Source organism: Gopherus flavomarginatus, chromosome 4, assembly GCF_025201925.1.
Source record: "Gopherus flavomarginatus isolate rGopFla2 chromosome 4, rGopFla2.mat.asm, whole genome shotgun sequence".
Lineage (NCBI taxonomy): Eukaryota > Metazoa > Chordata > Testudines > Testudinidae > Gopherus > Gopherus flavomarginatus.
The window spans coordinates 194,137,553-194,164,128 of record NC_066620.1 but is presented as its reverse complement, the minus strand read 5'-3'; the positions used below and the strand labels follow the sequence as shown (position 1 = coordinate 194,164,128).

At 41.9% G+C, this 26,576-nt stretch overlaps 1 protein-coding gene across 1 annotated transcript; it reads left to right on the top strand.

Moving 5' to 3' along the window:
- Positions 1-3,601: 3,601 nt before the first annotated feature.
- On the top strand, positions 3,602-20,314 carry LOC127050120 (zona pellucida sperm-binding protein 2-like). The gene is made up of 20 exons (XM_050951648.1): positions 3,602-3,624; positions 3,896-3,948; positions 7,136-7,228; positions 8,147-8,274; positions 8,978-9,121; positions 9,774-9,854; positions 10,578-10,745; positions 10,814-10,910; positions 11,046-11,269; positions 11,870-12,023; positions 12,098-12,306; positions 12,418-12,535; positions 12,641-12,846; positions 15,307-15,421; positions 15,586-15,755; positions 17,003-17,076; positions 17,161-17,288; positions 18,051-18,240; positions 19,725-19,866; positions 20,102-20,314. Exons 1-20 carry the CDS (start codon positions 3,602-3,604, stop codon positions 20,312-20,314), a joined length of 2,730 nt encoding a protein of 909 aa, XP_050807605.1.
- The last annotated feature ends 6,262 nt before the right edge of the window (positions 20,315-26,576 follow it).

The window sequence follows — 26,576 nt, the reverse complement described above, 5'->3', positions numbered from 1 at the left end:
CCCCTTGTCCACTTTGCTTTATCTAGAGATTATGAACAGCTGTAATTACCAGTAGTTACAAGTTACCATACCACTATTTATAAGCAAGCACAGTTATTCTTAAGGTGAAAACACTACAGAGAAAGCATATTAAAAAAAAAAAAAAAGAATCTACATGCATACTAAAAAGCTTACCAAAGGCCACTCCAGCCTCAAACTCTGGTAGGTGTTAGTCCTTCAGAACCCAATAACTGGGTTTTCCTCATGGTTAAAAATTAATAACTCTCTCAGATTCAGAACTAGAACACCTGTGAATATGTTACTCTTTCTTTTCACAGTTCAAGGCTTTGATCTTAAAACCCTGGGAACAAATAATCAGCTAAAAATGGTCCTCTCCTCAAGGCATAGCTTCACAGGCTGGATTTTTGCATAACCAAAGGTGGGAATTTGCATTTGTTTTCCCCCAAGAGATTCCCCAGGAACACAACATGACTTTGTTTGTCCCAAGTCCACTTCTGACTGCCACATTGTTCAGTAAAGTCATCTGAAGTTTGTAACATATCCTGGGTTCACCTCCTCCCCTATACAGATATTGCATACAGTCCTGGCCCACAATAATACATAAACATTCATTTAATACAATGGACTCCAAAGATATTGCAGGAAAATGCCATATTTGTCACAGGCAGTTCATTCTGCCTATTGATTTCACATAAAAGCTGATCCGATACTGTGGTGATGATCCGATACTATGGTGATGGGCATCAATATAAAACCATAAGAGAGAGAGAAAATAAGATAAGCAATAATTTAAACTTCATAATCAGGAACTCCATGTCATCCAAGCGCTGTTCTGTCTTTTGAAAACTACTGTGAAATGTATTAGAGTAAGCAGTTTCTTCAGGCAACATTGCGTGCTATTCAAGGGTTCTGCATCCTAAGATTCCCAGAACATTTTCATCTTAATGTACAAGCATAACTCCCATTACAATTATTAGGATTCACATGCCGAGACTAGAATTGTGCTCCTTAATGCTACACAACATTTGTGCCTTCTGTGACGTACGCCAATGGGTAGAGCCCTGCAAATCTGCAGATATTCATCCACTATATATCCGTGTATATCCACAGAGCAGATGCTGATATCCACAGACCATGTTTGCAGATTTCGGATGGATGCAAATCAAAATTTTATATCTAGAGTCCTACAAATCTGTAGTTATTTGCTTTATATCCACGGATATCTGCATCCACACGTGGATATCTGTGGACTATGTTTGCAGATCACAGATTGGATGCAGATATAAATTTTATATCTGTGCAGAGCTCTACTTCTGGGGTGAATTCCTGGCTCAGAGACTCCTAGTCTCTATGAGACTTGCTCATCTGTTCAGAGGAAACTTTGTCAGGCTGTGAAAGCTGGCACTAGGTAAAATAATTGCTTAATACCCACTATGTCCCTATCCCTGCAGGACTGACAATGTTGAGCTTCTCATTTATCTAGGTAGAGAATAAGAGATTATCTACAAAATTGGCCTGATTCTGTGGTCTGCCTGGCCAGAGCTGGTAGCCTTCTATTCTTGTAACACTTGTATCTAAGGCAAGGATACACTTACAGCTGCAGGTGTGATTCCCAGCTCAGGTAGGCATACCCGGGCTAGCTCTCATCAAGCTAACACTAAAATGTGGAGACCTGGTAGCAGTGAGTGGAGGCATAGGCTAGCAGTTCCAAGTACATACCCAGGGGGTCCTGATGGGTTTGTACTCGGGGTTACTAGCCCATGTTGCTACTCAGCTACATTACTATTTTTAGCATACTACTTTGATGAGGGCTAGAGTGAGTATGTCTACCCGGGCTGGGAATCACACACCCTGTGCTAGCTGTAGACATAGCCAGAGTGCTGCAGAAGCAGGTCGTGGGATAGATTTTACCCTTGACAGTTTATATAGCAGCCATAATCCCTGAATATAGGGATTTTATAATGGAAATCTTGGAAGATAAGGCCCCAATTAGCTCTTTTATAATATGTTTATATTAAAAAATGGACTCACATTGTTATTGACTTGAATTTTATAGTGTCTTTCTCTCTTTAGCTACTCCAGAGTGCTTTGCTAAATAATGAGTTTGATCCTGATAGCACCGTGACTGTGTAACAAAAGTAGTCAGGGGTCATTGTGAACTCAGTAATATCTCAGACTGTGTGAGCTGACAGATCCTGCTTTTTGTACAAACCCTTTGAAAATATAGGTCACTGTCTCTATAGCAATTAGGGTAGGCTTAAAATTATTTGGCAAAAGTGTCTAAACCTGAACCTCTCTCCCCTCCCCACCCACGTCCCCAAAACAACTTTTTTGAAAGGGAAATATTTTTAAAATCCTGATTTAAAATAAACAAAGTTAACTGCAGCCTTTATGAGCTGTTTTCAGCTTCTATACTTTTTTTTCTGCAAATTGTAATGTCATGTTGTTCTCAGTACATTCAAAGGTAAGACAGACCTAATTCACAAAATGGAAAGCAGACAAACTAAGGAGGGTGTTAATAGAAATTCAGATCTTGCAAATACTAGGAGCAGAGCTGGGTGAATTTTTTTGCACGAATAGTTTATTTGCCAAAAAAAATTTAATTTCAGTCTACCTGGAACTATTTACATATTTGACCTGGATGCTATTCACAAAACAGGAGAAGGTAATAGTACCCTCTTTATAATTTTTAGGTTAAGGCACTCATCTGGAAGAGACCGATTTTATTCTCCCTTCTAGGGGAAAGGATTTGAACATAGGTCTCCAACTTCATAAGACAATGCCCCAAACCACTGAGCAATGAAATCTCCCACAACAGGACATTTTCATTCTCTCCTGTTTAAGCTGTTTCACTTTGTACAAGTGATGAAATACTCATTGGCCCAGGAACTCATCGGCACTCACCTGCTAAGTGAGTAGTCTAACCACTACACTATACAGTCATTCTCACTTGTCTGGCCACAGACTAGTCAAGTATTTATACAAAGTAGAACAGCTTCAGCAGGAGAGATTCTGGGAGCCCCTCACACACCTCCACGCCAGAATATCCTATAGACCAGCAGTTAAAGCACATACCTCTGATATGAGACTTTAGTTTCATCTGACTCAAAACAGGCATTGTTGATTCACTGAAAATTCTTCAAAATTTTCTTATTCTGTTTGACTCAAACTAATTTTTTTCCTGATATTTTGAAATTGCCAGCTCTAACTAGGAGATACACTTGGAGGAAAGGCTAGTGGTCTTCAAACCACCTCTATTTGGAGTTTACTAATTATCTCATTGTCTCTAACAGCCTCAGCAGTATTACTCAGGAACTGGCAAAAATCACCTCTGAAGGAATACAGAAAATAATATAATTAATTATTAAAGTGAATTACTAGGTGAATTGAATTATAGGTGTATGATTGGGGAAGCAGCTGCAAATGATTTGCATGAGCATAAAAATGGAGTCTTGGGTTTTTCTTTCTATTGTGAATCCAAAGCCTTGAAAACACAGTTTGGGGGTTTAACATTATAGGCTGGCTCAGGATTCTCAAACTTTTGGTCTGCTTGTCATTACAGGAGAAAAGAGGATACAGCTGGTAGCTGCTCTAAAGGGCAATGGTGCCAAACCTTGTGTTGAGGTGAGTGTTTGTGGTGTTTCTGTGGATTATGATTCTTCCTCTGGAGTGCAGGCTGTGGTAGTCTCATGACTGTCTCCCAAATTCTTAAAAATAAAGGAGAATGAGCCTGTGCCCCTAAGGAGGAGACTTGGACTTTCAAGGTCTAGCTATGTAATCACACCTCTATAAAAGCTTTAATTAGAATTAAGCAATGCTGAAATGGAACTTCTTCCAACTAAAGAAACTGCTACCAAGACAATTGTGTATCTGCACATACTTCTTTCTCTTGCAGGTTGTTCCTAATAGGTGTGTTAGCCTCTGAAATATGGACCCAAGACAGGCCAGGTAAATAATTTTGTGAACTGTCTTGAAATGCAAGCAAATAAGTTTCATCCTGCTCTGTAGCTTTCCAGTAAGTGGTGATCTGCTCCAGTGTGGTGCTAGGGAAGGCATGTGGCTGCTATAAGTACTGGCCAGGTGTGTGGTGGTTCTACTTCCTGCCTACTGAGACAGGAGACTCTTGCGCTCTAACCTGTGAACTTATGCTTTGTGATTAGAGTACTTAATACTGTCACATACACTTGTACACTCAAGAGAAGTGCACAGCCCAAATAACTCTTCTCAGGATATGGCTACACCTAGAGGTCTGTGAGGCCCAGCTCAAGACATACTTGCACTAGCTCTGATCAAACTACAGCACTAAACAATGTAGTTGCAGCAATGTGAGAAGTTAGATGCTGTAAGTATCTAGCCTCTCTGATCCAGTGTTTTCTCAAGCTGGGGATTGCATCTCAGCATGATCCTCAAAATTCCCTTCCCATTTGGGTTTGCTGTGGGGTCAAAGCAGTAGTCCTGCTCTGAGTATTCCTAATGGATCAGACTCCCTTTAACCTTAGAAATGGTGCCTCCCTCATTAGAGTCTTGAACATGGGAATTGAACCTGGGTCTTCTCCCTTTGCCCTGCGTGCCTCCCCCCCCCTCCCCCCCCATTGAGGAGTGGGTGAGAGGACTCAAACAGGGTCTCCACCTCTTAAGTACTCTAACAATTGGGTTATAAGAATCTCATGTGGAGCTTCCTCAGCTTCTCCAAGTGAAGCTGTTTCACTTTAGATAAAGTCGCCTACTCAGGTAACTTTAGATAAAGTGAAACAGCTCCACTTGGAGAAATTAAGAATCTTATAACCCAAGTGCCTGCATTACTAGGGTGTAGTCATTCTCTCTCTCTCTCTCTCTCTCTCTCTCTCTCGCATCACAATTCCTTGTGTCTTTCTGACAAGTGGTAAGACCACTCAGACAAGATTCTTCTAATGCCTCTGCCTTGGAAACACTTATTCCTGTAGCTCTGCATATGAATAGTCCCTGACTTTTGTGGAATTAACTTTTCCCTACTGTTACTCCCACCTTCTTGTCAAATGTCTGTAATGGGCCACTCTCTTGCCACTTCAAAAGTTACTTTTCTGTTAACTGATTTCTCATTAGTCTGACCTCACACTTGGTAAAGCAACCCCCATCCTTTCATGTATTTATATCTGCTTCTGTATTTTGTTTTGTCTTTGTTTCCCCACTTCATGCATCTGAAATGGGCTTTAGCCCACAAAAGCTTATGCCCAAATAAATTTGTTAGACTAAGGTGCCACAAGGACTAACATAGCAACCACTCTGAAACCTGTGTATGTAAAGTGATTCCCATGAAAGGACTCAGTCCCACAGACTCTAACTTACAATTGGGTTTGCTTCTAAAACTCCTGGAGAGCAGTGACTCTCTACATTAGATATTCAGCTCAAGGCAACAACTGAGAGCCTTCGGTTCTCAAACTGCTAGTGTGTTTGTTTGTTTTTGTTTCTCTCCCCCCCCCCCCAAGCTAGGATTGTTTACTAACTTGCAGGCTGATAATCACCCAAGTCACTTCAGAGTGTCCCCTGTGGTATTGAGCCCCTCATTACTGAATACCCGCTCCCCCAGAAATCCCAGATCCTCTATTCACAAAAGCAGTTTACCAGTCTTACTCTATATCACTGCTCCTGTACTATGCACAGCACTTGAGCTCAGCATTTTTAAAAAAAGAAATCTAAGAGTAGAGTCAAATGTTATGACTTTGCATGGTTAAATATAAAAACATTCTTGCACCTGAACTTAACTGACAAGTTCTCACACAGGTTTCAGAGTAGCAGCTGTATTAGTCTGTATCCCCAAAAAGAACTTGAGTACTTGTGGCACCTTTAGACTAACAAATTTTCAGCATAAGCTTTCATGGGCTACAGCTCACTTTGTTCGGATGCATAGCTTCAAAGTAGCGAGCTGTAGCCCATGAAAGCTTATGCTGAAAATCTGTTAGTCTAAAGGTGCCACAAGTACTCAAGTTCTCACAAACTAGTCTAGTGTAGGTGACAGGACTGGTTCCAGCTTTTTTTTGCCACCTCAGACAGGGCTGGCTTTATGAACTGTGGGGCCCAATTCAAATACCTGGCAGTGGTGTGGGGCTTTGGTAGCACTTTGGGGTGGGGGGTTACCACTCTAGGTGTTCTGAAGGACTCCTCACTGCCAAAATGCTGCTGAAGATCTGGATCTCCGCTCCCCGCTCCTCCATACACAGGTGCTGGGTGAATGTTTGTTTTCTTTTTTTAAAGAAGACAAAGTGCCTAAAGTGTGGGGCTTGGTTCCTGGGAATTGGCCTAAAGCTGGCCCTGGTCTCAAATGGCCTGCCCTCCTTCCCTCCCCCCTCTCCCAAAAAAAGCCATGATCAGCAGCTCTACTGCACTGCTTCATTCTTTGGCAGCAATTCAGCAGCTGGTCCTTCCCTCCAAGAGGGACTGAGGGACCCACTGCCAAAGACCTGGACATGCCACCCCTTTCTGTTGGCTGCCCCAAGCACCTGCTTCTGGGGCTGGTGCCTGGATTTGGTCCTGGTTGCTGACTAAGCCTGGCTGAGATCTTTCATGAAGCAAATCATTGTTTCTTTCTAGATGAAGATGCCAGATATTCTTTCTACAATCTCAAATATGCTAGAACAGACATTTAATAATCTCAAAATAGGTTTCCCTTCCCCTGCTGTTCATGTTAAATTCTGGCAGAGACTTCATTAGCATTCTAATTCAAATAGAGATTATCTCCATGGTGGACCATTGTATATCCCATCACTATCTAAAGAAGTTTCACTCAAGATATGCTACTTTTGAGTGACCTGCTACTAACTGCAGACTTGAACATAATTTTTAGTGTTTGTACACATCTTGCAGTGATTACTGAAAGTGTCGCACTGGTCACTTAAGATATTACATGACTCTTTCTGGTGAACCCATGGGATCCATTTACCAGTTAGTCTCAGACCCTTGATAAACCCATGTGAGTTTTCTCTAACCTGGCGAAACTACAGGTGGCTATATCCTTAACCATGTACTGATAGAGCTGCTGTTTGACCCCAGAAGTGGCAGCATTTCAGTAGTAGTCTACTCATCAAGAACTAGTCATCTTGCATCCAAGTGACTCCTATGGTGATAGTTACTAATTATTTGTCTTAACATACCTCTACAGGCGCCCTGAGCTCAGAGTGCCTGGGGAGCCTCTTGCGGGTTGCACTGAACGCAGAGTACTTTGAGGACAAATATCTGATCTTCGCTGCTGTTGGTAAGCAGAGCATGGGCCTCAAGGAAAGACTGGGGAAAGTGGGAGGAATAAGAGGCTGTTAAGAGTAATAGGCATTTTCAAAGCTGCATGTCCCATTTATAAATACCTAAACTCTAGGCTATCATGCATTGGGGCATCAAGTCTGTAATACTCCTATACAACACTCCTGGTATCTTTACAATGGGAGACCAAGTGTAGACCACAACAGTATTTAAAGTAACTTCTAATGAGAAGCAAAAGAACATTTTGTTAAGTCTAGCTAATCTGATCAGTGACTTTTGTGGGGAAATCGTCCATTTGTACCTTTTATCCACAGATGTCATGGTAACTGTACCTACTCTTTCTACTAAATCTCCAAATGTGGGTTTATTAAGATCACAATTTTAGAACAACTATAGTATGAAATAGGCTATTGATGTTCTAGGTAAACACAAAGAACTAAACTCTGCCTTGGTTAGCCTAGTGGTCAAATGATCAAATAGATCCTGGGTTTTCTGGTAATGCATGAATTGGACTACAGGAAGATGGAAGCCACCATGTACCTAACTCACACCCATGGTAGCCTAGCAAGTTGCTGACAGCTGACCTGGGGTCACAGCCAGTATAACAGCTGACTGGGGGGGAGGGCAAGAAAGAAGTTGAGGCACTAATCTTATAGTTTGTGTTTCAGTGCTACAGATATTAAAGGGGAATGTGGGTCTGATTATGATGGTAATCGGCTACAGTTAATGGTCGTCAAGTATGACACCAAAGCAATGGTCATTGTAAAGTCTACAAAAGGGATTATTGTACAGTATAACCTTGGAATGGCTCTCTGAGATGAACTGGTAACTCTGCATGCTAATGTCCAAGAAAACACTCGCTGACCTTGAGCGTAGCTTAAAGGTCTGACAGCTATATTCCAATACCTTTTCACAGACCAGTTTGGCACAGCCCAGGAGATTGATGAGACCCTGGCAGCACAGTGTGGCTATACAATAGAGTATAATTATTGGGGTAACATTGAATTCCGTGCTTCCATTATAAGCTGCTACACTCATATTGAGGTAAGCCTACTGTATCTAACATGCCCTACTCTTGTACTTTAGTTATAAAATCTGTCCTTAACATAGAAGTTATGACTTCAGATGAGTTGTGCAAAGACCATGTAATGTAGCAATATGTTGCATGTCCACTTACTAGTGCCACTTAGAGAACACTGCCTAGCATCCCCAGAGGTCTTTCCCAGGCATCTGGGTAGTTTGTGGTAGAAACATCAATGTCTACAACAAAACTCATTCTAATGTGCCAACATAAGAATGAAGACCATCTAATTGCCACAGAAGAAACATTACCCCTCCAATAGATGAACAGATGGATATCTGCCCTGCTAGCAGCAGGTAACAATCTTTCTCTGCAACCTGATATCTGACTAGCTATGTAATTCATTATTTAACTTGGACCTCTCCCTCTGCAACTTCAGGCGCTTGTTTTATAACAGAGTGACTATTGGAAAGGGGCAAGGACTTTGAATCCTCTCTCAAATACCTTAGATTTGTAGGCAATACTTATATTGGGGAGACATGCAAAATAACTTTGAAGTGCTGCACTCATCTAGTCTATTTGGACACAGATGACTTGGTTGTAATGCTTAAACACTTCATTATGGAGCAGTGTCTGCATCACTAGTTAGGGATGAGCAAATAAGAGGGGGACCTGTTTGGGCACACTAATCAGTATCTTGTAAGAGCTGTTGCTGTGTCTCTGCAGAGTGATGTGTACACAGTAACTGTGCAAATCCAAGCAGCTACTAATCCTGATATGAAAAATGCTCTAACTCACTTGAAGACTGTGAGTTGCCCTTACAGTCCATGGCATCCAAGAGAGTTAGTATGTGAAACTAACTACATGGAGGTAAGATCCCAAGCACTGATCTTCCATGGGGAAGGGGGGAACTTGTAAAGAAGCCCTCTGGACAGGGCCTTGGATGGGATCCCAAACATTTGGCAAATAAAGATTTATAAGCAGAATGCACTGCATGTGGAATGGGATTCAAATAGTCCAGGGACCACCTGAAAATAAGACTCTTTTTAATCCAATAAATTAATGGGTATTGCCTAAATAACGCTTTCTAGGAAGTTAAGCGATCAAATGTTGCACTTGTCAACGTTTTAATGTCAAAAAATAGGTTAAAGCCAAATAGTGGATCAAAACAGTATCCAGGAGAACAACTCCAAGTATGGGAGTCCATCCCTAAACTGGAAGTGGTTATTGCTCTACTCTTTGTCAAGAGAACAACTTCCTAACTGGAAATGTGAAACCTGAGAAGTAGGTGCACTGGGTAGACTAAAATGAAAAGGGTACAATCAAATGGTGGAATGCAGAGAAGCCAAACAGCCTCTGTCAATCAGCCTTTAATAAAAGGCTCTTTGGTAGTTCAAGCAACAAACTTCAGACCCCTAAATTACTCCCAGCCAGGGGAATGTTCACTAACTAATGTTACTAACATAGTGGGGATCAGGAGACTAGAACTTGGTGTCACTAATGATGGATGTTCCTTTGCAAGGTGTCTGTCAGGAGGAATGTTCCACAGATAACAGACTTCCTCCAAGATGAACCTGAGGACTGGGCTCTAGCCTTTCCAGAGGTAAGCTTAGATGCTAGCATTGTTACTCCTGGCTCAATGTGTCTTTCTATTTACAACTATTCCAGCAATATATTGAAAGCATGCACTGAGGATTCAGCCTCCAAAAAACTATAGGAAGAGAACAGAACTCCTGGACTGAAGGATACAGATAGGGAGACATCTCCCAGCTTCCTGGTAACAGATGTAGAGCAACAGGACACGGGAAGGAAAGATAGGAATAGCCTCTCCAATGAAATGGCTGGTATCACTACCCGAGTAGCATCTTGAGGTCAGTGCACCATCATACCAGCTACTATATAAAGACCACCTATAATCCATAGTAGATTATATAACTGGTGGATAGGGAGCACAAGGAAACCATGAGCTGGCTAGTTTGAAAAACCAAGTTAGTGAACCACAGTAGAAACAGCTGCTTAATTGTTGGGTTTTTATAGAGACCAGATGGGTGAGATAATCTTTATTGGATCAATTTCTGAAGCTTGGTCCAATAAGACACATCTCGCCCACCTTCTCTCCTAATCCTAGGACTGACACAGCTACAACACTAGGCTTATAGGCACCCTAGCAGAGGGTTTACTGTCTTTCCAGGACTGCAAGATCAGCTTTTTGATGCTGAGGAGGGGAATACAAAGGCACTCAGATGAAGTTTCAATTTGTCTCCAAGTGAAGTGCGAATGAGAAGAAAAAACACATGACAACTTTTGAGCTGTTTATCTCCCTCAGGCAACAGCTGGGGCAGTGTCTATTTGGCAAGTAGTATTTCACCTGCCCACTGGAAGGAAGGCTCTGTTAGCGAGTGATGCTCAGAATGCTGGCTATGGACTCAATACAACGGACACTAGGATTTTGCTGAGAGCTCCATACAATGCTCCAGAAGCACAGCTAGTCAAGGTTGGTGCACCCCTTTACCATCTGTGTGCTCCGTCTCTGCACAGCTCTAACAGCATCTACTCTTGCAGGTTCGAGGAGTGACATTTTCTGCAGTGAGAGCAAGTACATTCTACAAGCAACGATGGATGATCTTGATGGTAGATACTGCTGTGGCCTGCCCTATAGGTGAGACTTAGTATCTCTTTAAATCTAATGCTAAACACTGAAGTATCTTGATGTGATGAGACATGCCTAGCTGCTAACTCCTGAAGTACTGGTCTTGATACTAATGGATATGACTAATATTCTTTCTAAATTAAGATGGGATGGATTATACAGACGACACAATTGTATGGACCATTCCAAAAAACCTCCAAACCCTCTCTGCTGGGTCAACTAGCTTCAATGATCTCCTTGTTGAAATTGGTGTGGATCTTCACAAACTTTCTGCCAGAGAAATTGCTTCCAGGAAATATGTGCTATCAAACAATACAGATGAAATTACCATCCAGATGCCCATAGGTGCAGAAGGTGGTTATTACAAGGTTAGTGGATGCCTGTCAGTCTGAGCTACAAGCAGAAGGCTAACAACTGATAGGGAGGATTCCCCATTCCGCTACATAAAGCCAATGAGTGGCAAAGGGGATTTTAGGGGAGGGGGTGTTTATGCCCCCACTTTTCAATTCTCCACATAAGAACACTGACCAGAGAGCTCTCAGTACTGCACCTGATGAAATTAGCTCTTCCAATTGGTCATGGTTATCTCATATCAATGAGGGCTGAACCTATAAGGCTCTTCATTTCTCACTTAAGGACCTTTTGAGAGACACTTTGCTCCCCATTTGTGGAGAAGGTCTCTGATCTGAGGGGACTAAACTTGGAAGAGCAAAGCTGGCAGGGGAGAGGACAGGAATATGGATTAAGCAGTTTGGAGCTGAGAAGCACCTGCCTCCTTGTGTTTCTGCTCCTGTACAGAACTTCCCAGAATAGCAGGATAATGCAACTGCAACCTAGTATGCTACTGTTGGCACAAGTAAATGGCTTTTGTCAGTTCACCTTAGTGCTCCAGAAACTACATATTGCAGGCAACTCTCAACTGTCTGGATAATAACATAATATACTGAACCTACCACTCGATCTTTCAGACCCATGTGAGTGAGGGACAGCATGGGACAAAATACTACATTAATGTGTTTCTGGAACATCAGTGGGAAGACAACAGGTGGGGAGTGACCAAGCATACCATCATCAAGAAAATAGAAACTCCATTTAAACTTGTACCGCCCACCATAACAAACAGTGAGTAACTGAATGAACTCTAAGCTCACACATCATTTTTAGCAAAGACCTAACGCCATATCACTTCTTCCTAGATACCAACTCCAGCATTAGGCTGGTCAATGTGACTGTGGGAACATTCCTCCCAGATGTGGAATTGGTGAACTTGACCATAGATGATACAACTGTAACTGTGCCTGAAGCCCTTCAGCATGGATACAAAGTCTATGAGACTAGATACCCTAATGGAAGCAAAGGCTATGTAATAGAAACACCATTTGATGTGCCTAGCATTAAGAAAGAGGTATCTATTTAGTATCTAATGCACAGGTTGTTACACTCTATTGCTTGGAGTTTCTGACTGTGACTTGCTGCTGTGTGTCTCTCTCTCCCCTCTCCCTTCCCTCCCCTCCAGTACTTAACAGAGGACACTAGACTTTATACTCTGAATGTCACACTTGGATTCATAGTACAGCCAACACATGAGACCTTCACTGTTCCAGTCATAATCATCTATCCTGTCAAGGATGCAGGTAACAAGGGGAGGCTGTGACCATTTGTCTTATGGTGCAACTCGGATTAAGTCAATTGAGTTCCCTTGTGCATGGAATATTGGTATGATCACCTCTCTGTTACAGTGTTGCCTAGTGCAAGAGGATTCTGTGATGATGAAAACCTCTATCTAACAGTCATTCGTGGCAATGTGGATCAAAACTGGCTGCCCTTCATTTCAAACCTGAGCCTATCACCAGATGCTGCTCAGAAGCACAACTATGGACTGGATAACAACGGCACCCACTTAACAATTCGTGTTCCCCTCTATGCACCTCATGTACTATATGAGGTAATGAGAAACAAAGTGCATGGTGTCCAGCCCACTAACTGGTGGGAGGGGAGCTAGAATTCCAGAATCTGTCAGTAGGAAGGAGGGGGAAACCCTTCCAGCAAGCAATGTAGGGTTAGTCTCCTCAAAGGACTTAGGCTCCGCATTCCAACGTTGGGCTAAAGTCTCTTGGTGCAGGGGTACACATACCCCTGGGGGTACACAGGTCTTCCAGGGGTACATGCATTCCTCTAGATGCCTAGCTTTACAACAGGATACATAAAGCCCTCGTGAAGTCAGTACAAAACCATTTCCTAGACCATGACTTGTTTACACTTTTTTATATACTGTATCCTGAATATAAGCGCTACCTATTCCAACTGACTTACAATGTGGTAAAAATGACTGAATAATTCAATTTACTAAGTGTACTGCAATGTGTGTGTTGGGGGGGCAGGATTGGGTAAGCAAGTACTTAAAGTGAAACTTGAGGGTACATGAGACAAATAGGACTCCTGAGATAGTTTTTGGAAAGGTTGAGAGCCACAGTCTGGGAAGTACTGGAAACAACAGTCCTCAGGAGCCCAGGCTGTGAGATGCTGGTCAAAAGTTCCTGCTCCAGAGTAGGAATTTGGACCCTGCAGGCAGCTGGAAGGAAGGTGTAGTGCCACCTTTGTGGTAAAAGCCCACTGGATGGAATAATGGGGTGGTGGGAGAATATCCAGGTTCAATCAGCTACTCCTGCTTTTAAGTAGGCCTACTGGGTTAGTCCCTGCAGATAAGACAAGAAAGGGAAACATAATTCATGCCAAAAGTTCCATCATAACTGAACTAAGTGCCAAGTAGCTAAGCATTAGGATTTAAGCAGCTTGCTGCTAGTACATGGGCAGAAATTTAGATGCCTACAGGGTTAAGCCCAATTGAGCAGGAGGCTTTGAAGGTCTAAATTTTGGACTTAGAATATCAGGGTTGGGAGGTCCCTCCCAACGTCTAGTCCCGCTCCCTGGTCAGGGTAAGAGCAAGACCAATCCCCCAACTAAATTATCCCAGCCAGGGCTTTAAGCCTGACCTTAAACTTCTAAGGAAGGAGATTCCACCACCTGCCTAGGTAACCTATTCCAGTGCTTCACTACCCTCCTAATGAAATAGGTTTAGGTTGGGTATTTTTTTTTTCCTAATAGTCTACTCCTTGCTCTGTCTGCTACCACTGAACAGTCTAGATCCATCCTCTTTGGAACCCCCTTTCAGGTAGTCCATTCATCCAGCCCAGGCTTTAACTTGCTGTTAAATACTATGGGAGACTGTGTATTGAAAGCTTTGAAGTCAAGGAATAACACATCCACTGCTTTCCCTTCATCCAGAGCCAGTTACCACCTCCATAGAAGGCAATGTAGGTTAGTAAGGCACAATTTGCCCTTGGTGAATCCATGCTGACTGTTCCTGATAACTCTGCTCTGCTCAATCAATTTTTTTTTTTTTTTGAAGGCCTGATCATGCTTTTTCCTCCCCTCCCCCTCCCCATGACTGAAATGAGGCTGAATGGCCTGTAGTTCCCCAGATCCTCCTTTTTTTTAAAAAAAAGACACTACATAAGCATTTTCCCAGTCATCCAGGACTTCCTGATTTTGCCATGTGACTGCAGAGCCATTATCTTTGAAGACTCATCAGCCAACTCCTTTTTAGCACCCTCAGACTTGGGTGCCTAAAATTCTCTGCATCTAGCTCTCAATATGTTAGGCTTTAAAATTGCCATTATTGTGAAATGTCAACCTAATATGGCAGCTGAATCAGAAATGGAACAAATCTTGAGTTAGTGTAGGTAACTTACCACAGCTGGTGGAACTTCTCATGCCAGAATGAATAAATGCCTGTGGGACACTTGTGCTGCACCTTGCACTCCTAACCAAAGATTAGATTCTCTCTCTCTCTCTTCCCCCCCCTCCCCCCCCCCCCCCCAACTTCACTCTAGCAGGGTTAATGACATCTGGCATTGTTTGTGGAGTGCTGCTGATATAAACTTAATGCAACATGAACCCTTACAAAAGCTCAAACATGGCACTAGAAAGCTTTAGCTGCAGAAGTGGCAAACAGTCAAACACTACTTGAGAAACTTCAAAACTACACAGAATGACTAGGTTGCTTCTCCCTTATTGTCTTGTCTGACCTGACCAAGCCTCTCCTACAAACCTTTCTATATTTTAACATAGAGTATCAACCACTAGGCTTGACCAGGTGGGTTAAGCTGGTCCATGGCCTCCAATGCACTGCAGAGCTATGAAATGTGGGTGCAGGGGGAAAATGCTTCATCTGGTATGAGTCATGTGACTTCTCCAGAGGATAAAACCCTGGTCTCACTGAATACATCAGTGACAACCAGGCCAAGATTTCACCTTTTTGGCTTTTTAATTGCCATGCCAGGTCAGTTTAAAGCTCACTTGTTTAACTCTTATTGATCAGCAATTAACTTGTGATCTCTCCTAGGAGATTCATTCCTCTGGAATAACAGCTTCACTCCATTTAACAATGAAGGATTACACTCATGCTGACATGATAGACTTCTCAATCTCTTGCAGATTTTCACCTAAAGAACTAATAGGTAAACTTTTATTGCCACCCTACATGGAATGATTGACCAAAATGATCTAGACTGGTAATGCTGGCTCTCTGCAGTATTTGGGGGTGGGAGTGGGGGTGGGGTGGGTGAGGGAATAGGAAAGTATACTGAATGGACACATACAATGGATGTCTGCTTGTCTTCAGACTGCCTGTCAAATGGAACAATGGTTATCACTGCACTAAAGCTAGCAGGAATCGCCGATCTGGATACCAGCTTATTTGTCTTGAGAGACAAACAATGCAGGCCTGTTACAGTGACTGAGAAGAGTGCCACATTCATATTCAATGTGAACACCTGTGGAACAAGTAGAAAGGTAAAAGAACCACACTGACATACCATCTGAGCCAACCAGGTACAGATGGAAAGAGTCAGAGCTTGTTTTGCAGAACATACCCATGAGATGTTGATAGCTGACTTTCCAGAACCAGTAGTACCTTCTTTAGGTGGTCCTAACTATGATCTTGACGTGTCCCACCTACTACATTCTCTGGCTAATCAGGTGCCTCCTCAACACTTTGAAGCCTTCTGGCTAACACTGAAGGCTACATTGAGTACTGAAGGCTACAAAAGTTTTGATAGTATGATGTCAAGTACTGGGGGGGGGGGGCGGGTAGCCATGTTAGTCTGAATCTGTAAAAGCAGCAAAGAGTCTTGTGGCACCTTAGACTAACAGACATTTTGGAGCATGAGCTTTCATGGCTGAATATCCACTTTGTCAGATGCATGTAGTGGAAATTTCCGGGGGGGGTGTGTGTGTGTGTGTGTGTGTGTGTGTGTGTAAGCAAGAAGCAGGCTAGAGATAACAAGGTTAGCTCAATCAGGGAGGATGAGGCCCTGTTCTAGCAGCTGAGGAGGTGTGAAAACAGAGGAGAAACTGGTTTTGTAGTTGGCAAGCCATTCAGTCTTTGTTTAATCCTGAGCTGATGGTGTCAAATTTGATAGCATGAATTTAGGATGGCTGCACCATCTGACCAACAAAACATGTCTGTCAGTCATTCAGAGAGAATGAAGACAAGTTTTTGTAAACTCCACCGCTGTTTCGGAGGCTGCTGTTGCTACCACTTCTATTGTAGTGGTGGTCCAATGGCTGAAGCAGGATTAGTGGAAGGGATCCATTGGAGACACACAGGCTGCTTCCTGCACCAAAGATGACCATCTATAAATTGCATAAGAGTAAGGCTTGGATGGATTATTGGGTAATGTTACTCAAGTAATTGAGCTACATCAGGCAACTTTTAATGCAACATGCTTCATACAGAATATGGTAGTTCAGTTACTGCTTTCATTGGGCACAGGACACCCTTTCATTGCACAGCATGACACCCTGGACTTACTGGTTTTAGTGTTGCCATTAGTCAAACAGCATAAATGTGCACACTGACCAATAATCTCTCTGGGGATTGAAGAAAAGGACACTATTCTAATAGTAGGTCTTATTCACTTTTGCCTCCATAGCTAATGTGGTAACTAAAGTAGCTGTTGCAGCACTTGGGTACCTCTAGCAACTTAAAACTTGCTTTTGGTGTTAATAGTCTCCAGCTAAATGCCTGGTTCTTTCAGTTTGAGGACACCGTTATGACCTATGAAAATGAAGTCTCCTACTTCAGACCTGGCAGTATCGCACCAATATACCAGTAAGTACTGCTGTACAGATAGAAGGGGAAGGGTTGTTTCTTTAAACAAAGATTGAGTCTCTAAACTCTACTTCTTACACTCAGACTGAAGTGTGCATGTCAATATATAATAAATGAGACCATCATTGTCCAGTACAGCTCCAGAAACAACCCAGCACCAAGTGTTGAGCCAGGGTTTGGCTCTCTTGCTCTAACCTTGAGGCTGTTCAAAGGTAAGGTTGGCCATTCTGAGCAGCCTAAGAGCTGGCTTTTCTAAGGGGGTGGAGAGGGTGGCTATGGGAGTAGTGGGAAGAGACTGACCCTAGGATGCAATTTGCACCACTATTGTCACTGACTGTAGTGGTGGCACAATTCCACCTATCACACCCTCAATTTCTAGTAAGTTCATAGGCACCCTCCTCTGTCTTTAGAAATGTAGACGCTTCTGGAAGCAAGTCTTTGCACACTAACATCCTACATCATTAGGACTCAGTACTAAGGGATGGTATTGACAAATGTGAAGTCACAACCAACCCCAAATAAGTTTTAAGTTAATCATCCTTTGTAAGGATGGAAACACAAGTGGGCAAGGGAAGATAAATATGAACTAAACTCTGGCCATGCCACTTTTTTTTTTTTTTTTTTTTTTTTTTTTTTTTTTAATATCAAGGATGGCGCTTAGTCCTTGCTCAAAGTGTTTCTGTAAACAAGCCAGGTGACCGCCCCCCACCCCCCTTTCCCCAGTATAAAGGCAGCACTCTTTTTGTGTAGATCCAGGGGAGGGGTCTGATCAGCAAATCCCCTCCTTTGTCCTGATCACTTCATTTCTCATTCACCAAAGATTGTCCCTTCACACCCATGTGCTCATCCTTAAACTGCTGCTGTAGCAAAATGAGATTGGGTGGGTGAGGACTTGGGTAGAGGGACAAACCATGGCCCTGGAAGAAGGGCTCCTCTAATACATCATGAAGACTTATTCTTAATATCACTTCTAGATCAGTCTTATTCAGACTCCTACGTGGAAATAGAGTATCCTGTGGTAAAATACTTAAAAGAGGCACTGTATTTTGAAGTGGAACTGCTCCATTCTGAAGATCCACAGCTAGAACTGTATCTAGAAGACTGTTGGGCTACTACTTCCCAGGACAGAGACAGCAGCCCACAGTGGTCTGTCATTGCAGACAGGTAACAACAAAATAATCCCCTTCCTCCCCTGAGTCTCATACTCCTCCTCCTCTTCTCCCTGCTGCTGTCTGCAGCTGTACTGCTCTAACCTCTCTCCTCCGCCCCCATACCCCACAGTGCTGCCTCTGGCTACACTACTTAAACTAGGAGCCTGCCTTCAGTTTTGCTGCACAGTCTGAGTTGGAGTGAGAGGACAAAGAGCATCCCACTCAGGAGTGGGAGCTGTGGCTGCTGCTGTGCTAAATAAGCATTCAAGCTCCTGAGTACTCACTTGGTCTCCAAGTACTGACGCTGCCCCAGCATACTTAGGGGAGAAGTACCCCCACTTCTCCTGTCAATGTGCAATGCACCTACTTTCTGTAACTTAGTCTTTCAAAGTTAACTAAGGATTACAGGGTTTTTTGAGTGGCCTGAATAACTTTATTTCTCTCATGCTTAAACTTAATTCTTTGAGGTAGTGAGTTCTAAAATACCAAACCTGTCCTGGTTGGCATATTGATTATATTTTTATGAATGACAACGCAAGAGTTAAAAGTGGTACCATCAAATAACATTCTAGAATGTAAATTTTGTACTCTCCTTAGTGTCAATATCAAACCCTCAGCTTTACACATTGCAGATGAAGGTTGCTTATTTTAAAATTACATTTAGTTATAGATAAACTTAATGTACAAAACCTGCAGTTCCAGTCCATTACTGCCAGTAATGATTGAGTCAAATGTCAGTGAATCACTAACACATAGGCCAAAATTCCCCTTAAGAACATGCGTGATCTCATGTCAAAATGAAAATTTTGTTCTCTAGTCCATTAGAGTGCACAATGGCAGTAACAGTGTCTGAAACAGTCAGCCAACTTATTTACACACTAAAGGTAGTGTACAAAGTACCAATCTGCTGTTTCTGATACCTCAAGGCTTGGGATTGGAAAGAATACATCAGATATCTCTCTCAATCTAAACTCTGTATAGAAGTTTATAATATAGCTGTAATTCATGTTCCTATATATTAATACAGGAATTAAATTGATAGTGCTCCTAAGCTATCTGCACAGAAACTGATCCCAAGGGGCTATGTAGGCACCTGAAAACCTTAAAGTTGCCCCCTACCAAAATCTGAAATGGCAGCTCCCCTGATTCCCTCCAAGTATTAACCTAAACTAGAGGGGAAATCCTACTTTTTGGCTCTGAACTAAAACTGTTACTATGCCTTTGAAAGTCATCAGCAGGGACAATGGGGGTTCCTACATGATGATTTGACTTGCAGCAGAAATGATGTACAATACAGAGACCCATGGTATTTGTATTGTACAAAGACTGATGGGCGCTCTCCACCTGAGAACAAAGACAGACCTGGATTTTTGTGGCACAAATCCTTTACATCCACTATCATGGCTAGCAGCAATCTTTACTCATCTGCTTGATATTGCTATGTTGACACATGTCTTGCTAATCTAAGGCCTCTAACTCTAGTCTTGCTTCTCCAAGCTGTGAAAATGCAGAGGACTCCCATCAAACAATCTTTCACAAAGTGGACAGTGACTCAAGAGTGAAGTTTCCCACTCATCTGAAGAGATTTGAGGTGAAAATGTTCACCTTCATGCAAGATGGAAATGCACTACTAGAACAGGTGAGTGTCACTTAAAGGCTAGAGGTGCTAGTCCAAGGAATGAGCCTGGAATGCCTACATAAAAGTACTATTACAAAGGCTTAACCTGTCTCTACCTCTAACAAACCTTCCTGGAGGGTGTCAGTGACTCTGTAAGGGGAAGGCAAGATGAAAACAATGAGTGTAACTCTCCAAATCAATGAAGGAAACATTATAGCAACTGCACTTCTTACAACAAGACTTCATTATCTTGTAGATATACTTCCACTGCAGCGTGGTGATATGTGATGCTAGGTGGCCAGCTTCAGATCTTCTTTGTGCAAGGAGATGCATTCCTAGAAAACAGAGGCTTGGTAAGTGGATCAAGAAGTCTAACTTGTGTGCTAGTGATGCACAGGTCTTGCACTTTAATGGAATCTTGATGCAACAAGCTGACATTGACACAGTGTATGGCAAACCAAGTATTTAACTACAGATCTAGTATAACTTAGACCTCTGAGGAATGATGCTCATACCTGAAGTCTAACAAACAGCTTTGCTGTGGGCTGGTCAGACTCCTGAAACTTATTTCTCTTTTCAGGTCGCAGTGTTGAGGCATATCATATGCATGGGCATGTGTCTTCTGGAGCAGTCATTTTGAAAAGTAAATGAACTGGATGCTATCATCCCACAAAGTAATGCATTAGGACCCTAACCTCTAACATACTAGGGTGCTGCTACAGCAACCTGTCTAATTACACTGCTAAACCACTTTTCTTAATGTCACAGCTAAATGAAGACCGACACTCTGAACCTAATCAATTTATATGCAAAAATTATTAAATGGGAATTAAAGCTGTCTAGTCTTGTCCAATTCTAAGAATTTAGTAGCAAATGCTGAGCTATAACACCTTTTTTTTAATTATCCAAAATCTCTACTTACTGAACTTTCCCCTCCCCAGTGTCAACTACTTAATACTTCAATATTAAGTGATGGTTCATAAGACATGTCTAGGTCTAACTAGGAGAAGCTTGGTCACCTCTTGGGTAACTCCATAGAAAGGTACAAAAAATCCATGTTAAATCTAGTCAACTGACTGGTGTTGGAAATCATTGTGGTATCTGACAGTTAAATTGAATATGTAATTATGCACAGAGCTCCATGGTGGTGGGTCACATCATAAATTAACAAAACAAGACTTGTTCATGCTGCTGCTGCTGCTACTACTGGAAACACTGTCTGACTTAGATTCTCATCTCCTCCACCCCCCCCGGGCTAACAGCTTCCCCAAAGGCTTTGTTTGATACAGCTGTAGCATAAAATGCTTGAAGAATTTCCCCAAAACAGAATAGCCAACAAGCCTGTTCCCACAATGTCACAGTGCTTTTAATCACCTCTCATCCTAAAACAGTGCTGCTCTGAAGCTAGTCTTAATCACTAGAGCAATCCACAGTGACTCAGAATTCCTGAAATGAGGCTAGGCATGTAGACGAAACATCTGGTCTGCTGTCCCATCTAAAATGACTTCTAGTTAGAGATTCTCTAAACTTTTTCCACAGCTCTTACTAATCAACTTCTTTTTAGGATCAGTCATGTTATGCAAAGTTGTAACTGGATCAAACTGCCATAGTTTTTCCAAAAAACATGGAAGAAACCATGTTTCAGGAGACGATTTGTGGCAATCCTTCACCTTCCTTCCTCTCCCATTGTGCAAACTGCATAGGTTAACCTAAAGGCTCTGCATTTACTTGTACAAGAACATATTGCTGCCTTTCAAGACTGCTGTTAAGATCTAGTGGGATGCAAGTTCTTAAATTGTGGTTCAAGAAACTTTAATACCTATGGTAGGGGAGGAACCATCTGTCACTTCACCTGCAAGTTGTACTTGCTCTAGTAAGCACGTAAAATTAACCACCTAGCCTCCTGCTATAACTTCCATTAAATTTAAGTATGGAGGGCTAGTGTAGGAAAATGCAACACTTACTATAAATCATCTTGAACTGAAATTGCACATTAAACTGTAGAAGGCTGGCTCTGAATTCAGCCTTCCAGGTGCAGCTTTCTAGAACTGATCTTAGCTACACAGTCTTGTACAACTTGGTTTGTCAGAACCTAGTAGGTACTTTGACAGGATTAAAGTAGCTTGGACAACAGCTTGTTGGCAGAAGGTGGCAAACTAAACCTGCCCATTAACTCTCTCTCCTTTTTTCCCTCCCCCCCCCCCGGCTTATTTTATTTTTACTTCTATAGAATTAATTCTTGAAACAATCCTTGTGCAACTTCTTATAGCTCCTCCCTTTTAATCTGAACTACTAGGCTGCTCTAGGTTATGTGAGGCTTTGTGCAGTGTATGGGACAAACTTCTGTTAACTTCCACTGATCTAGTCTGACCTAGATCATCTTTGCCATCCTTCTATCTTATAAAGAAGCTATTATATTGTATCCTAGTGTGGAAATGGCTCTTCTAGTTGCTGCTGAGTTAATGAATTTGGTGCAGAGGCCAAACCCAGATCTTCTTTAAACCATAGTCTGTGCCTCAAACACTCTGGTACTGGGGTGACACTTTCTGGCTAAAAATCTGCTAACGTTGCTCTGGTGGCCTGAAATTTTGTCTTCTGCTGACACTTGCAGCCAGCTCTACTTCTAGTACAAGTAGCATTTCAAAGAGGTGCTACCACACTAACTTGACCCCTTTTGAGATCCTGCAGACCTCATAGGTGGAGAGGTCCTTCAGAGTGATTTCTTACTGGTCAAAAGAAAAACTAAAATAACTGAGTCATCCTGAATGAAATGGTGTACTAAACACCAAGCCTGGAGAGCTATATTGTACCTAATACAAAATGGTATGAGGTAATGCTGGTACTGAGTCTTGTGCTAAGAGCAGATCTCTTAATGCCTTTAGTCGGGATTGAGCATCTGGCCTCCTTTTCAAAGGCTGTCAGCATAGTCTTGGCTGGCAGACACAGTAACTGAACTGGCAGACACAGTAACTGAACTTGCCTTAAGTTGTTTTAAACTTAGATTTATGTTGCTCTACTAAACTAGAGAATTCTCAATTTTAAACTTGATGCTTTTTCTGGAGCCTCCCTCTTATGAGAGGGATAACAAACTTCCAATTCAAAACCAAGAGTCAAAGTACACTTAACTTTCCCTTTAGGAAATGAATCAGAAAGATGGAGCCTAATTTTTTTTTTTTTTCTTTTGCTGCAAGGAACAGCTCTAAATAGTGTAACTTGTCTTTAATACTTTCTAACATATTAGGATGACAAAGCTAATTCTAAAAGTCTGTCAGTGGAGACAGTTCGTGACTAGTTAGTTAACTAACTAGAGCTACAGTGTAAAATAAGGCATAATCCTGCCTCCTGCTTCTAAATGTTAGCTTTGACTTGCAAGTAAACCATTTATCTATGCTCAGATCTAGCTCAAAGCAAGTTCTATATGAATACTTATGGTGTTAATTGAAACAGGTAAATATGACAGATGTGCTCATGACTCTCTGAAATACCTTGCAGTTATTCTACCTGCCTATGCAGTCCTGAATAGGCTGTATGACTCCAGGCAGCCCTATAAAGCATTCTCTGCACTTCTCCCTTTCTGCCCTGTCTAAGATCTAACTGTGCACACAATTGTTAGTCTTTAAGGAAAGTTCCATGAGTGATTAAATCAACTATAAACTTGAGTAACAAGTGTGCAGAGGCCTGGTCCTGTTTAGGTGGGACAGATTTATGTGATCTGATCCTTTATCTATAGGAGTTACACTTTGTAAACAAGTGTTTATCTAAATCTAGTCCAGTGGCCTGTGATAGACAAGCCAACTTCCCCTGGATGCCCCAATGTTGAGCCCATCTGGGTAAAGTTAACTTGTCTAACTTGCAATAAGGGTTTCAAACAAACACTTAAATGCCTCTATAGATAGCCATCAGATCCTATTACTATTCCCTTAGTATGTTCTAACTACCTTGCTCCCAAAAAACTAATTGTTCTAAGTTTTTAGAACGCTCTGGCTTTGGCTTCTAGCATTGCTACTTGTTAGGCCTTCCTCTGAATGAGAGCCCTTCACAGGGATGAGACAATACACCAGCTACTCTAAGTATTTAGACACCATAATCAGGCACTCATCTGGGCTTTTTTTTTTTTTTTTTTAAGCCTTAAAGTTTCTATTTAAACACCATATAGGAGGTACTAAAGGTGACTCCTCTTTTCCTCCCTTTCTTCTCCACCCCCACCACCACTGAACTAGCATGAGTCTATAGATGTAGCTGTGGTAACAGCAGTGGAGGTAGCTGAGACATTGAGATTACTTATCTACAAGTTTCAGGCAGGTATGTGCTCAGCTGTTCCTCTGCTGCTAGTGCTAGCACAGCTACACTACTTGTGCTGGTTCTCACTGAGCTCAGTGAGAACCAGCACAAGTGTGCACACCAACAGAGGAATAGCACCCTCAGAATTAGACTGTCAATCTGCACTCAAGCCTTAAAACCACTTCTATGGCACTCTGTACCCCTCCAGTTCTTCAATATCTCTTAAAATGTAGACACTAAAACTCTAACATGGTGGCATTGGCCTAGCTCATCTCATATAAAGAGATAAAATTGCCATCCTACTGATGCACTCCTGTCCTATAAATCAATGGATCACACTTTTTCCTGGGGCAGGGGGGGAAAACTATCTCAGAATCACTGCTTTCCACACTAGCCCATGCCTAGAGAACAGGGGACTAAGTCCTTGTTGCAAATATACAACCTTACATTGACTGCTAAAATGTCTGGTTTGTGAAAGGGCCCAGTTTACCAAATGATTCAGATCACTGTGTGAATGGCAAAGTTATAGCACCAGAACAATCTTCATTTGCCAACTCTGCCACTATTTACTTCCATATCATTGAAAATGAGTGGCATGGGACCTAAAACAGAGCCCTGTAGAACTCTACTAGAAACACACCTATTGACTATTTAGCTGGTTCTTGGTCTACTTAATGTATGGTTGAAGTAGTGCAAACTTTTAACAAGGGCAGAATACTAGATCTACTGACTCCAGTCTATTCTGTTACCTTTGCAAACATACATTTCCTCCTTTGAAATTGCATGTTGAACAAGACACCTTCATAGAAATGTAAGTAGAAACTGTTTTTACTAGCACTATCAGCTGAACCACCTCAGCTCATCCAGTTTTCCTTGAATTGCTGTTAATATAACAGGTCTATAGCTGCCTGGATTATCCTACCTGCTGCCTTAAATATAGGCATAGCATAACACCCTTCTGGAATTTCCCTAGTATTCAGATTCCCTTAAATTTCTGTGCCAGAGGAAAATCTGCTGAGTTGCCCTTAAATTTCTACATGCAAGTTTTCTGGGCCTATTGCCTCAACTTTATTCACAGGATGTCTCTAACATCCTTTCCTACTACTAATTGATCTTGCTGCTTTCCAAATACAGAACAGAAAGGGTATGGTTGGTTGGGTTTGTTTTGGGGTTTTTTTGTTTTTCCCTTTAGTCAGTAACAATTTCACTACCCCTACCTGGCACCAGCCCTATCCCAGTGTTAGGACTTCTTTTGATACTTATAATACCCATACTGCCTTACTTTAATAGCCCATTTAGCACAGGTGCCAGGTAAATAACACTTGAGATAAGAGCTATATAAAATCCCCTTAGTTGTCCCTCTTCTAAGCAGAGTATTGCCAGTTTATTTCCTCATACGGAAGCAGTTCTACACTCCCAGTTTGTTCTTCTGTTTTTTTTTCACTTCTAATATCTTTCTTAAAGATATAGTATTCGAGGTGCAGGCGTACCATGGATTTTTATATTTTTTCCCTGATATCTGGCTTCCACTATCCATTTTTCCAGTTGCAGATTAGTTTTGAAAGGTATTTCTCCTCTTTGGAGGGTGGGGGGTGGTAAGTGAGTTAACACTCTCTTTCTCCCCCCCCCTTGCCAAAATATTCTAAGTCTATGTCCTAGACCAATGTTGAAAGTGAATAAAACATTTTGAGCTCTCAAGTTGTTCATTACAGCTGTCCAGTCCTACTGTTTACCAACACCTCATGGGTACTAGTTCTAGGAGCATCACTACTGTCAATGCTTCAGTGTCATATTACTCCTTTTTCCTTGACTGTTGCCAGCTACAAGAATGAATTGTGATCTGCATGAACTCAACTACCAGCTGTCAAACTCCTATTATCTTTTCTGCTAACAATGGGAAAAATGGAGCTGTCAGGGCTGTTATCCTCTCACCCATTTGCTTGATTTGTTCTGTTGTTGCATCAGCCTCTTTCAAAATGAATATACTTTGTCTTGATTCCAGATATTAATAGAGAAATAAAGTGAGTTTAATATACTTTCATTAGGAAAATTGTTCCCAAGTAACCATCCATCTGACTTGCAGTTGAACACTGCATGCTCTACATAGGATTCTATTGAGCTGAATCAAACATTAAAGTAGAAACTTTGGGGTTTTTTGGTAACTGGAGCAATAAAGCAGAGGTATGTCTACTGCCAAAGTGTGATATCTTTGTTTTCATTGGGAAGGAATATTTATAATCACTACTCTGTAAACAAGCATCATACCCTTAAAGCAGGCTACCCTAATGGCTCATAACTCTATCTTAAAGCTATACTACAACTTCTATGATTTCCTGCTAACTCCTTTTAACAAACACTATTGCCATACTCAAAGCAGTATGGTTCTTAGTATAAGTGTGTGTGGAAGGATAGGCCTTCTAAGGGATTTGGTCTATTTTTTTTTTTGTATT